The sequence below is a fragment of the Puntigrus tetrazona genome, chromosome 5 (assembly GCF_018831695.1).
Source record: "Puntigrus tetrazona isolate hp1 chromosome 5, ASM1883169v1, whole genome shotgun sequence".
Lineage (NCBI taxonomy): Eukaryota > Metazoa > Chordata > Actinopteri > Cypriniformes > Cyprinidae > Puntigrus > Puntigrus tetrazona.
In genome coordinates, this window is record NC_056703.1 from 21,209,554 (window position 1) to 21,221,704 (window position 12,151).

A 12,151-nucleotide genomic window follows, 5' to 3' on the forward strand; every position below is an offset into this window, starting at 1 on the left:
AATAAACGTTAGAAAATATTGTGTAAATATTCCTTTAAAAAGTTTTAATAGTAATTTTTCTACAATTAAGTGGTTAAAGTGGTTACATTTGACAATGAATGGAATACATAAAGACATACATTATACTCAAAAACAATACAAGAGTAATATATTTCTGTTATGTTAAATTGTACTTTTATTTTGGGGTTCCTGTGAAGTTTCTGTGTGTATACAGTATGCTATTATGCAGTTATATTCAAAAGAAATGGTAAAATTCTCATGAAGTGACATCTCTGGAGATTAACTTCATGTGTTCATGCCGTGGTGTAGTGTAATTTTTACTTGCGTCAGTCCCTCAAGGAAACATTCATAAATGTAGGAGTATTATTGCCATATAGTTGCATACACATTTTTTCCAATTGTAAAATTTGTCTGGAAGTCTTACAGGATGACAACCGATGCCACATCTGCAATGCTTTATGACACACTACACAAGACAAAACAATTGAATCTTTTTCCAATGCTCATTGTTATTTATGAATCCCTACGACTCCCAGATTGTGCCTAAATCGGCCTAAAATTGCATAGTCTGACCCCGGCTTAAATTGGACCGAAATGTTTGAATTGAATTGAATATTATAGACCCAACTGTATATCATTTTTCATTGACTTTTCAAAGGCATCAGATTTTCTTTTCACAAGATCCCCCAACTCCTGGATCCAGTGAGACAGAAGAGACTCAAACCTTGTAATCTTCACAGCAGAAATACTTTTTTAAAGGTCAGGTTAGGTTAAAGTCTCTGAGTCAGAGCTGGTATTGGGCTTCATGTTATGAGAATGAGGTGGTTCATTGGAAGGGGAAGCTCATTTCATCTGTCCACACATTCCCTTCTGCTACAGCTGAGATATACCAAGGAAGGAAGTCAAAAGCTACTATCCCAAAAATCCATGAAATTATTATTTTTTTTTTAAAACAGAAATCAAACGTGACTTTAAAACTTTATTCCATTTGTGTTTATCCAAGTAGATGAATCGCTGGTTTAATGGCAGCAATGTTGGAAGCAATAGGGTGTTATTTGCAGTCAGCTGAGTGGAGAATGAACTGGTGCCTGCACTAAGCAGCCATTCAGATGACCCTCTCATTCAAATATGGCTCAACATTAAAGCTATTTTCAGATCAGTTCTGAAATGAAAACACCAGCCTGTGCACTGTTGGCCGGTCGGGGTGGATTAGAAAAATAGTGAGAAACTGGAGGAAAAGAATGCAGTTGCATGTTCAAAAAAGGATTGAAGAGAGTTCCAACACCCCATGGGTGACTAGGTTCACATAGTCCACATGTTTTAGGGTCTGTGTAATACTGTTCTTAGATGCCAAGTGTTTTGTTGAAAGGAAATGATAGAGAGAGTGTTTTCATTGTGTTGTATGAGCATTTGGTGATAGGAGCAGTAATAACAGTGCTGGTCATTAGAACAACAGCTCTGTTTGATTTCTTTGTCCAGATCATCTGTCATCAAGTGTGCAATATCTACACATCAGCAATGTTAGTTGTTTTGGACAACAAGAAAGAAAAAGGAATTCTGGATTTCAGATATGTCTCTGTGTGCTACAAAGAGAACAGCTACAGTACTGATGGTTCATCTGTGTGTGGGAGTAAACACGATACTTGTATATACAAACTCTCCTAGTTATTTTAACACTTTTTACTGTACAGTTTTTCGTTTATAAAGATGGTCTTCATTGGGTTAGTGGTTCAAAACATATCTTTTCACTGATTTTCCTCTACCGGACCATCTAGATACCAGAATATTATTGAGACTTAAGGGTGGGCATTTTGTCTTGTCCAGTATTTAACCACCTAGGAACTCTTCAACCCATCACCCTAGCAACCACTGAGCAAGAGGTTTTGCACAAGCATTATCTTAAAAACGTATAGAGTTATTTTAAGATAATTTGAAATCCTTTCTCCCTGGATAGGTTAATTCAACAGGGTATGTTTTCATTCATGCTCTCCTGTCTGATAGGTATTCACTGCGCGAGCTGCTGTGTCCTGTGTGCAGAGAAGTGTGATTAATGGGGAGATTATGCAAAGTGCTTCACCTGTGAAAGGGTGGTGACCTGCTGTTGTGCTCAAGGGCACAGCTCTGCCCTCGCTCTCATCAGGAAAGTTTTCTTTCTCACGGTTAAAAGTGGCACTTCCCTGCTGTAGCCAAATGGATGTGAACTGAGCTGTCAATCAAGTGCAAATTGTAATCAAATCAGTTTGTTCTTTCTTGCATATGGTATAGTGATGTTAAATGAGCGGCATCATTTTAATAGCTGTGAACCAATGTCAAACAGACAAAACATGTGCCTGTTCAGCGTGAACACACTCAGAGACCTTAACAGAGCCTGTCGATGTGTTTCTGTCTCTGTCTTCATAGTGTTCCTTTTTCTGCTGCTGATATGAGAGTTTTATTCACTTTAGTAAATATGCTCTCTTATACACACTGTATGTTTGTCAGCTCAGGTGTGTCATGTTTGAATTAGTTCTCTATCCTGTTAGTCTATGGGTGTTGTATCCCATCACATATACAAAGAAATTTGTATATATGCTGCTGGATCACAGTATCAATTAATATGTTGGCCATAAAGAGGAAGAGTATATCTCCATGATATAAGCAGCAAATAATCATAAAATCATTTGCTTGATGTAGATAGATAAACATACATTTGCAGATATATGTCCATTACAGAAATCGTTCGTCTCCTGTCATGAAACGTTAAAGTGGTGGTGTTAAAAAGCTTTCACAGTCAACAGACAAAGGACAGCTTGACGCACCCATTGAAGCTGCTTAGTTGGTATTTGCATCTCATTCTCTGGGCAAGGCTGCAAGGAGTTTGCCATCAAGCAATGAAAAGCAAGAAAATTAGGGTAAAGCTTTAAAAATGTCAAGTTCATGCTCAGATCTGTCCCAGTGCACACAAAGTTCTGTTTTCTTGCATATCCAGTGGAAGTGGACATTTTTAATTTTAATTCTTCAGGGGATGTACATAGCAGACATTTTTGAAAGCAGAAAAGGAAACTAATCCTGTGAACGTACATGTTTCTCTGACAATTTGGTGCATTTTTGACTGAAGAAACCGTATTCCAGAGCTATATCTGGCTTGTTTTTGTCTCTCCCAGAATAAGTTGGTGAGTTGTTATTGGGTTTGAACCAAGAGCAATGTATGAACCAAGTGCTAAAATGTCCTTATCAAGGCAGCTTTGCTTAATGTTCGTACATCATTTTATGCAGGTAGGTAGTGGATTTCTGCTCACGAGTAGCACACATTTTTCTTTAGCTTATAAACTGCTCAGATTTAATACATCAGGTGTTAGCTGTATTTCCTTAGCCCAGCTAAACTAAGATTCAAATGTCTATTCCTATTTAAACTTGATTCTGTTTTAAGAATTTGTACCATACGGCTAAACTGACCAGAGCATCTAGTGTACTAAGTAGAGGCAATGTACTGTTAAATAACATGACTGAGGCAGTAATCCAAGCAGAATCAAACGGCTGACTCAGTATTAGAGTTGACGGCTTGAAATGTGATTGGTTCATGAATGAGAAAGCACTAAAAGTCCATCAGTAGATTGCACAGAAGATTGGTATGCAGTACAGCAGACCAAAAAAGTAAGTTTTCCCAACAAGGACAGAGGAGAGGAACTTTAAGTCTATGCTGAAGGAAGGGTATTAGGTACAAGTACATAGTGAGGCTATTTTGAGGATTTCAAATACTTTCCCTGAATATTTTTTTTTTTGTTATGGTCAACCAGTGTGGTTAAAATATTTGCATAATTACATTTTAATCATGAAAGGCAACCACAAACCACACAGCATGTTGATGAATACATATTAAACAACCACAGCAATCCTCATTTTTGCATACAACACATACACATCATGCTTCTCTAAGAGCCTAATTACAGTCCCTACTCTGAAATGATACAAATCAAACTTTATTCTGTCAACCCTACCGTATCATATTTAATTTGCAAATTCAAAGGCCTCTAAATTATCAATATGATCAAAACCTTGCTTAAAATCCTACTGTACACAATAGCATGCCTTCTGTTGTCTGATATTTTTTTCTTCAAGAAATTCCCGTTTTATTTTGTAGTACACGTGTCTTTTTGATGTTAAATCTGTTGAAATAGGAAGTATAATAACTCTTATACTGCTTAGAATATTTTAATGTAAACATTTGACTGAAGCAACTTTATTTTTGTTCTTGACTATCCATTCAAAATTTTTCATTATTATTTTTTTATTTATTTATGTTTTTTTGGGGAAAAAAAAGTTAAAATGCAAGGTTTTTGAGGAATGTTAATTTATCTTAAAATCATTATTGTGTTGTAAGGCATATGTATAGTTTTACCCCACCCTAATAAAAAATATGGGACTAAGGAATGAAGCATTTAAATATCATCTTACTATAAAGTAACATTTTGGGGACAAGTAATATTTTTTTTTTTTTATTTTAACACTCTGCTATGCTGTATAAAGATCTAATTGATGTACATTACACGCTGTTCAGAATTGTATCTTCCCATTCCATGTTCTCTTGTACCATACTATATGAGCCATAAATGCTGATGATCAATTTTTTTTTTGATTTTGTAAAAAGGTTAAATAAACTGCTTAATTTTATTTCAGGCTTTACGGTATTAAATTTCACACATGGAAAAGGACCAGATCCACTTACTGCACATACTGTGGCTTTAGGCCTAAATGTGTAATATTGCAAGCACATCCACATGATGTAATTTCCTGCTTTGACAAGGCAAGAAGATTTTTATAGTCCGAGGCACAAAACATGACACACTTCCCCTTCTACAAATTGTTTGAGATCTTGAAATATTCACATTTATCTATTCATCATGTAATTATTTATAGCCATACTTTCATGTGGCTGCTCTTATTTTACAGTCCTTTTGTACAGTTTCTCAGGCAACTTTGGTATCACTCAGGCTTGCATATTGATAGTAGGATTGTAAAAGACTAGCTTCCCTTGCTACTGGTCATTCCCACCATTCAGGATGGGCAAAGTGTGTCACCGGTCTGACGCACATGGAAAGTCATTGATTCTGTTTTCCCTCGCATGCAGGATGTGGAGTGGAATGTCAGCAGGACTGTCTGGCTACATCTACATGTTTACAGCCAGCTACAGTGTGCCCATGTCACTCATTAGCTGGACAACAGGAAAATGTGGCAGAAAATCAGAAATTCTGCTTACGCTGTTGCTCTTATATACAGTACACTTGACTGGAAAACATTAGTCCGGCCTACTGGAATGTCTTCTTGTATGGGTGGAGGGGTGAGGTCTCTTAAAGATGATGACAAAGTTGAAAAGTTTGAAGTTGTTTTAGATTATATTATGGAAACATTGACTTCTCATGGGATACTTCAAGTAAATATTTTGGGTCAAAGAAGGCTGACAAAAAAGTTTGGGAATCCCTGGTATCCCTGAAATCCCAGAGAAGGCTAAAGTTCAGTCAGAAGATCTGAATCAGAAGATCTTTACATCTTAATAATGTATCTGTGATTGCTGTGACCTGGTCATGTAACTGATAATAGCTAATGCATTGACTGTACTTTGTCTGCATTTTCTTATCTGTCAAATGTTGCAGTTAATTACAATAGGTTTGTTTCATGATGCACTAAACTCCATCATTTCTTGGCAAGTCACACTTAAAGCTGGTCAGTCTTGTGATTACTTCTGTAATTCAAAACCTTTACACAATTACAAGCAGATGATTGAATGTGTTATCTGCTTAATGCAGTGAAATATGGAGTGGTATTACTTTAGTGTTAAATAATGAAGAAGCTTTGTTTTTCGGTGGACTACGTTAATTAAACAAATTTGAGGTTTACATTTTTTTTAAGTAAAATATTTTTAAATGGTGATGCTGCTTTATGCTGAGAGAAAACATTAATGCTTTTAATGGCTACATTATTGCAATCTAAACTGTTGGTTTTGGCTTTCCATGGCTTCTCTCTTTGAACTCAGCCCATGCTGTCATTTCACAAAACAGCATAATTCTTAGATGATTATATTAGCTTCCCTCACATTGCAGCTCAGCCAACAGTGAGCTCTTTATTTGAGTGATGTTTGTGCACTAAACCAGCTCACATTAGAGTAAATTCATTACTGGCACTGTAGAAACCATTCATTGTAATGTTGAATATATTTGTCTCTGAATATGTCCCATTTTATTTACTCCATGTACAAATATGAGCCTCTGCTTAGTGGCAGTAGGACAGTATAGGCCTTGTTTTGTTTTTGTAGATAAAGGACGAACAGATACCTTAGACCTGTTTGTCTCCCATAGTCTGATCTCCTACACAAAACTGAGGTAAAGCATTTCAACACAAACCCCGGATCTCTTTTTTTCTCAAACCTTTATTGTTGCCTCTTTCCTTGAGCAATTAACCTCTTTTTGCAAATGCATAACTAGCTTGATGTTTGCCTTCTTAGTCCCACACCACCTCTCTCCTGCTTTCTCTGTCTTTTTTTGTTTTTCGTCTTTTCCTCCCCCTTCCAAGGGCTAAAAATAGGAAGTTTTTATAGTCATTCAAGCATGAGGGCAGCCAAGCACAGATAAATTTGGATTCAGGAAGAGCTTGTCTTGCACAAGAATTAAGGCTCTTTTGTGTGGTCATTAATCAATTGCTGGCGTAATCCTGCTTTTTTTATTCCCTTTAACTGCTTAAATGAACCAGCAACAGATTTGCAACCTCCTTGCCAGCTAGGAAGAAGCATACATTTAGGCTTTGGGTCACCCAGCACCATCAAGCTATTTATTCAGATCTCATGAAGTTGCATTTTGTTCTCAGTTTGCATATTTGCATGTGTACTGGTCAAGGACACAGTAACTAGTCAACATGTCAGATTAATTGTCTTGTCTCTATTTAGATGTCAGCAAATAGGAAAAACATACTAATAAGCAACAACCTCAGGTGATCATATCGTACTATCCATTCTTAACCAAAAGAAGAATGTTTTGTAAAAAGGCTTGTATTATTCCTTGTGTTCCCAGCATGGGGGGAGGTCAACACTGATGGAATAGTTGAATTCAGTAAAGGGTGATTCATGCAGTGTATTAAGATGAGATTGTGGAGAAATGGCACTGCCCAGACATTAGTCACACTTATGGAAAAGAAAATCTTTAATCCCATTCTGTACTTGTTATGCAGCAAACATATATCATTGCCCAGTGAATGGAAGTAAATGACTTTGAATTTGTTCATATGCATGTGTTTGAATCATACATCTGAAAAGTAATAGCTCTATAAGAAGCAATTTTGATGAGAGGTGGAATGATGACCCCGTGCTGCTAAAACCAACTATTTATTATTAGGAAAAAAAAAAATTAAAAAAAAAAAAAAAAAAAAAAAAAAATATATATATATATATATATATATATATATATATATATATATATATATATATATATATATATATATATATATATATATCCTAAGCATAATGGATTTATAAGAAGCAATTCTAAGAAATTATAAAGTTGCTGCAGATGAAAATGGTAATTTACAATGCAGGAGTGAGTGTCCTGTTGTTTTGTGAGAGAGTGGTAGATCTCTGGTCCAGCCTTACCAAGTGGAGTGTTTTATTTAGTTTCAGCTTTCTGATAAAGAAGGAAAACTCAAATATATTCATCATATTCAACTCTGTCCTGTCACTCAGAAATCAAATTATTCATGCGTTATTTAAAATTAGTGTTTGCTTAAAGCCACCCTAAACTGTTCTATTCCTAATGCTATGTCTCACTTTGCTGCAAGGCTAAACATTTTCATAGATCAGGTTATTGAATTATAATTTGCTATACTTGTTTTCAGAAAACACAAGACTGCAGCTAAACAACCAGTGTGGCTAAGTGGAGATGAAGTCATGGCTTTGCAAAGTAAATTATTAAATTTTCTGAAGAAACAGTTAATAGCACGAACAACACTGGGGATATTAATGCACAAATACTTGTATGTTATGTTGTATTAAATATAGTGTTTGCATTTAGGCATTTGCATTCTATATGTCTCTCTTGTTCATTGAAGACATTGTATGTGCCTGAATTTGTAGTTTTATATTTTATTCATATTGTAGTTTTATCTCTCTCTACCATCTAAATGTCCCCTGGGTTGGCTTTGTTTTGGCTTGAGGAACAGTGATATTTTTGAAACTGTCACTTTGAAAATAATCCTTTTATTACGTTAAGGCATCAGCTTTAATAAAACTTAGTCCAGCATATTTTGTGTTGGTATTTGCTGATTATTCCAAAACCCACAAAATCCTTTCACCAGCCTCCCCTTCTAAAGAATAATTAACCTCCATTTTGCAAACAGCATAAAGAGGGGAGATACATCACCCACACCCATTCTGATGCCAGTATTGTTTTTGCTGTGCTGCTATGGCTACAGTGTAGTGAGGCAGTGCCTGGTGGCTGCTTGAATGTGACAAGACAAAACACATTTTGTCCCGTCATCACTCTAAATGAATGACCTCTCACACAGATACACCAGGCATTGTACAATAGAATGAGAAAAATGGTGGCATTGTCACATATCTCTGGTCTGGTGGACAGGAGCTGGCTAACTAAAAAAATATTGTTGCTTGAGCAGTGTTGCTTGAGCAGAATTAAATTGCTATTTAATTCTTAGGGTCTTAGTCATATAAAAACATCAATCATTTTTATTGCATTTATTGGGTTATTACATTTATTTATTGGCCATATTGCATTTATTGGGTTAAAAAAGACATATAGCTGCCCAGAGGAATGGTTCTGGTTGATCGTATTTCTCAAGCAAACTACTTGGTACAGCATGTTACTCAGTTCTCAGTTACTGAGACAGAGATTTCCATCACTAACAGAATATCATTATTTTCTCTCTACCCAGGTGTCCAATCAACCAAAAAGTCAGGAATCCCAGCTCCTCGTGAGATCCCACAAAGCATCTCCAGAGAACGAGTGTCATTGCGTGACCAACAGAAAAGCACTACAGCCAAAAAGATGGTCACCAGTGCCAGCACCTCTAGTCTGTCCACTCTGTCCAAGCATTCACGTGGCTCTGTGAAGACCAAAGCAGAGTCTGTTGTTTTTGACAAGAACCTGCTGGAGAGTCAGGTGAGGGAGCTTTTGGCTGAAGCCAAAACCAAAGAGTTTGAGATCAGTAAGTTACGGATGGAGCTCCAGCGACATAAAGGGAAGGATTCATCATCAGAGGCTGAGACACCAGAGGGGAATTCAGAGATAGAAAGGAGTCCGGCACAGTCCGGAGACATTCAGGTGCTTGTAGGGGAACTAAAGGAGAAGAATGGACGTTTCCAGCGTGAGTTGGCCACCTTGCGGGAAGAGAATCAAGATTTGAAGCAGAAGCTTATTACATTGGAGAGCACCACAACACTGCTTACCAACTCTAGTAAGCATTCAGTTAATGGATTTTTTTCAGAAAACACCTCTTCAGATGCTGTCAATGGAAGCCACCTTAAAACCTCTGCGTCATCTGGTAGTGAAACCAAAGGCTCTCCTTTTCCCTCTTCAGAATCCTCAGAGTTTGAGAAGATTCCTTCACGCTCTGACTCAGTCAGCAGCAGCATTAAGAGTGTTGTCCCCATTGGTGCGATGAAAGAGCTCTCTGTGGAATCCCTGACAGACCGCATCCAGAAGATGGAAGAGAGTCATCACAGTACCGCTGAAGAACTTCAGGCCACTCTACAGGAGCTGGCTGACCAGCAACAGGTTGTTCAAGAGCTAACAGCTGAGAATGAACGTCTGGCAGAAGAGAAGGGCCTACTGCAAACTTCCCTACAGCAGCAAAGGGAGCGTGTAGAACTTCTGGCACAACAGAACGAGTCCGTTCTTCAGAGGCTCAGAGAACAAGCTCAGTGTAATGAAGCTGAGGCTTCACGTGCATCTCGGGTAGCAGAGCTTGAACAGCGTTTGGCTGAGCAAGTGGAGAGCTCCCGCTTTGAAAGAGAGAAATTGGTAGACATCCAGCAGCAGCTGACAGGGAGTCTTAGAGCTTTGGAAATGGAGAATCAGGAGGCACAAATAGCTGTGAAGAGCTTAAAAGAAGAGGTAGAGCTTCTTCAAGGGCATCTGGAGAGTGAGAAGGTTGCTAAAGATGAGGCATTGAGGAAAACTGAGGAACAGCGGCTAGCCACGGAGGCTCTGAGAGCAGAGAGTGCTAGTCTGAAGGCGCAAGTAGAGGTGGAGCGGCAGAAGATAGCTGAGCTGAAGGCAGTGCAGAGCGCCAGTGACAACACAGAGTTGCAAAGTCTGCTTAAAGCGGCGCATGAAGATAGAGACAAGCTGGAGCTGAGTTGCACGGAACTACGACTAGAGCTACAGCAGGTATGCAGTAGAATGGAGTGTGCTCAGGGTGCACTTGACAAGGTGTAGAACCACACTCGTATTACATAATATAAAGATGCAGGTATCACCCCCTTCCAGTAATCTTGAAGTGGCCTAAATACTGGACAGTTGTTAGTTTATCACTAGCTTTTAAATTGGTAATGCTTCTATGCTATTACAATATCTGTTGAACACCACAGATGATTGGCATTTCCAGTACTGCTAAAAGGCCATTTAACTACAGAGTACAGTTGGGGTGTCCTAACTGATTGAGCTTTTTCGGGAAGTGCAATGTACTCGCAACAAAAAAAAATATTTTTTATAATCAAATTAATAAATATAAAATTTAATGTTATTTAATGTAGGATGTACTTAGTGACTTTCACCATATTTGTTATGTAACATGCTTAATGTTTTGCATTGAGTTCACAGTTTTTAAGTACATCTTTGCTTTATTTTCATAATCTGAGTTTAAGACACAAAGTTTAGTTTCAAGACAACTGCATGGAGGTTTTTAGTGATATTGAAAACCTTGGCTCTATCCAGAATCAACCCATATAACCGCATTCACTATTCCTATACATTATTCGAATAATATAGTCTGCTGAATGAGTGAATGAAAACGAGCCAGCAAACGCAGTGAGAATTTACGTACCAAAAATGCCATCCTGATGCTATTTGGCAAGACCCTCATAACGCATGGGTATGCTTTAGTGGCTAGACATTAAAGGTACATTCGTTGTAAACTTGTTATTGGGTTGCCTTATAGGATTTAACAAGTGTTCTCAAAAATGTCCACTTTGGTTTAGGACACTAGTACAACAAATGGCTGTCTTCTCAAATAGTGCACTAGGGAGGTGTATTGGAGAGATTTCAGACACAGCCCTTGATTAGATGGTTCAGGTGTGTATAATTAGGGCTGAAGCAATTTGGCCATGTTAGGCAAGCTCTGCAGCAGGCTGTAACTACCTGACAGTCAGAGCTTTATTGTGTCACAGAAGTGTGGGCTTGAAAAAGATTGAGGGAGTTTGTGGTACCATTTGGAACAGAGTATGCAAATTACGATGCACACAATAAGAGATTCAAACTGTTTGTGATCATTTTAAGGTACTTTATTAATCATAGGTTCATAATGTAGGCCTAGTGAAAATAGTCTTGATGTTAGACATGGATTAATTTTTTGGTCCATCTGGCTTGTGTTATGACCATCATCACCTCACAGAGGGTTTTAGTGCCAAATCAATTGTGACTCATTTTTGACACAACTCATTTTGTTAGCTTCTTGAGGGTTCTATTTTTGTGAAAGTTTTTTGAATGTCAGACTTGGTATATGCATAAATCTTTATAGCTCTTAATAGTCCTTCAAGACATTGTATTATGTACCCTTTGGGAACATTTATGTGGGCACAGTTTTAAAAGGACAACTTGGGCAAACAACTTTGTTGCCTAATACCCTCTGAGTTCTACAAAGCTCTCTATTTCTATCTTAATGTCAAAAAAGAACTGCATGTAACCTAATAAAGTGTCACCACATATACAGCTGCATTACATCTAACCACAGAGCATGTTTTGTGTTTTCATCTTCTGCCTAGAGCACCAGAAAATTAGAAAGGAACCTAAATAAATATCGAAAGTCGAACCTTTGTAGCTGCCTTGTTTGCACTTGTAAATGTTGTAGTGATGTGTTTAGAAGCATACCTCGTCCTTTAAAATACAATTATACACAGAAAGAACCCTTATAAACCCACAAGAACATGAACATCACTGGCACTTTGTGGTTGTCA

The 12,151-nt window shown here is 37.6% G+C and overlaps 1 protein-coding gene across 5 annotated transcripts in view; it reads left to right on the top strand.

The window, feature by feature from the left end:
* Nucleotides 1-12,151, top strand: part of LOC122345215 (cytospin-B-like) — an 80,272-nt gene that overhangs the window by 29,110 nt on the left and 39,011 nt on the right. For all 5 annotated transcript variants that reach the window (XM_043239125.1, XM_043239126.1, XM_043239127.1 and 2 more), the window contains one exon: nucleotides 8,911-10,367. In XM_043239125.1, coding sequence (XP_043095060.1) covers nucleotides 8,911-10,367 — 1,457 coding nt within the window. The remainder of the gene's footprint in view (nucleotides 1-8,910; nucleotides 10,368-12,151) is intronic.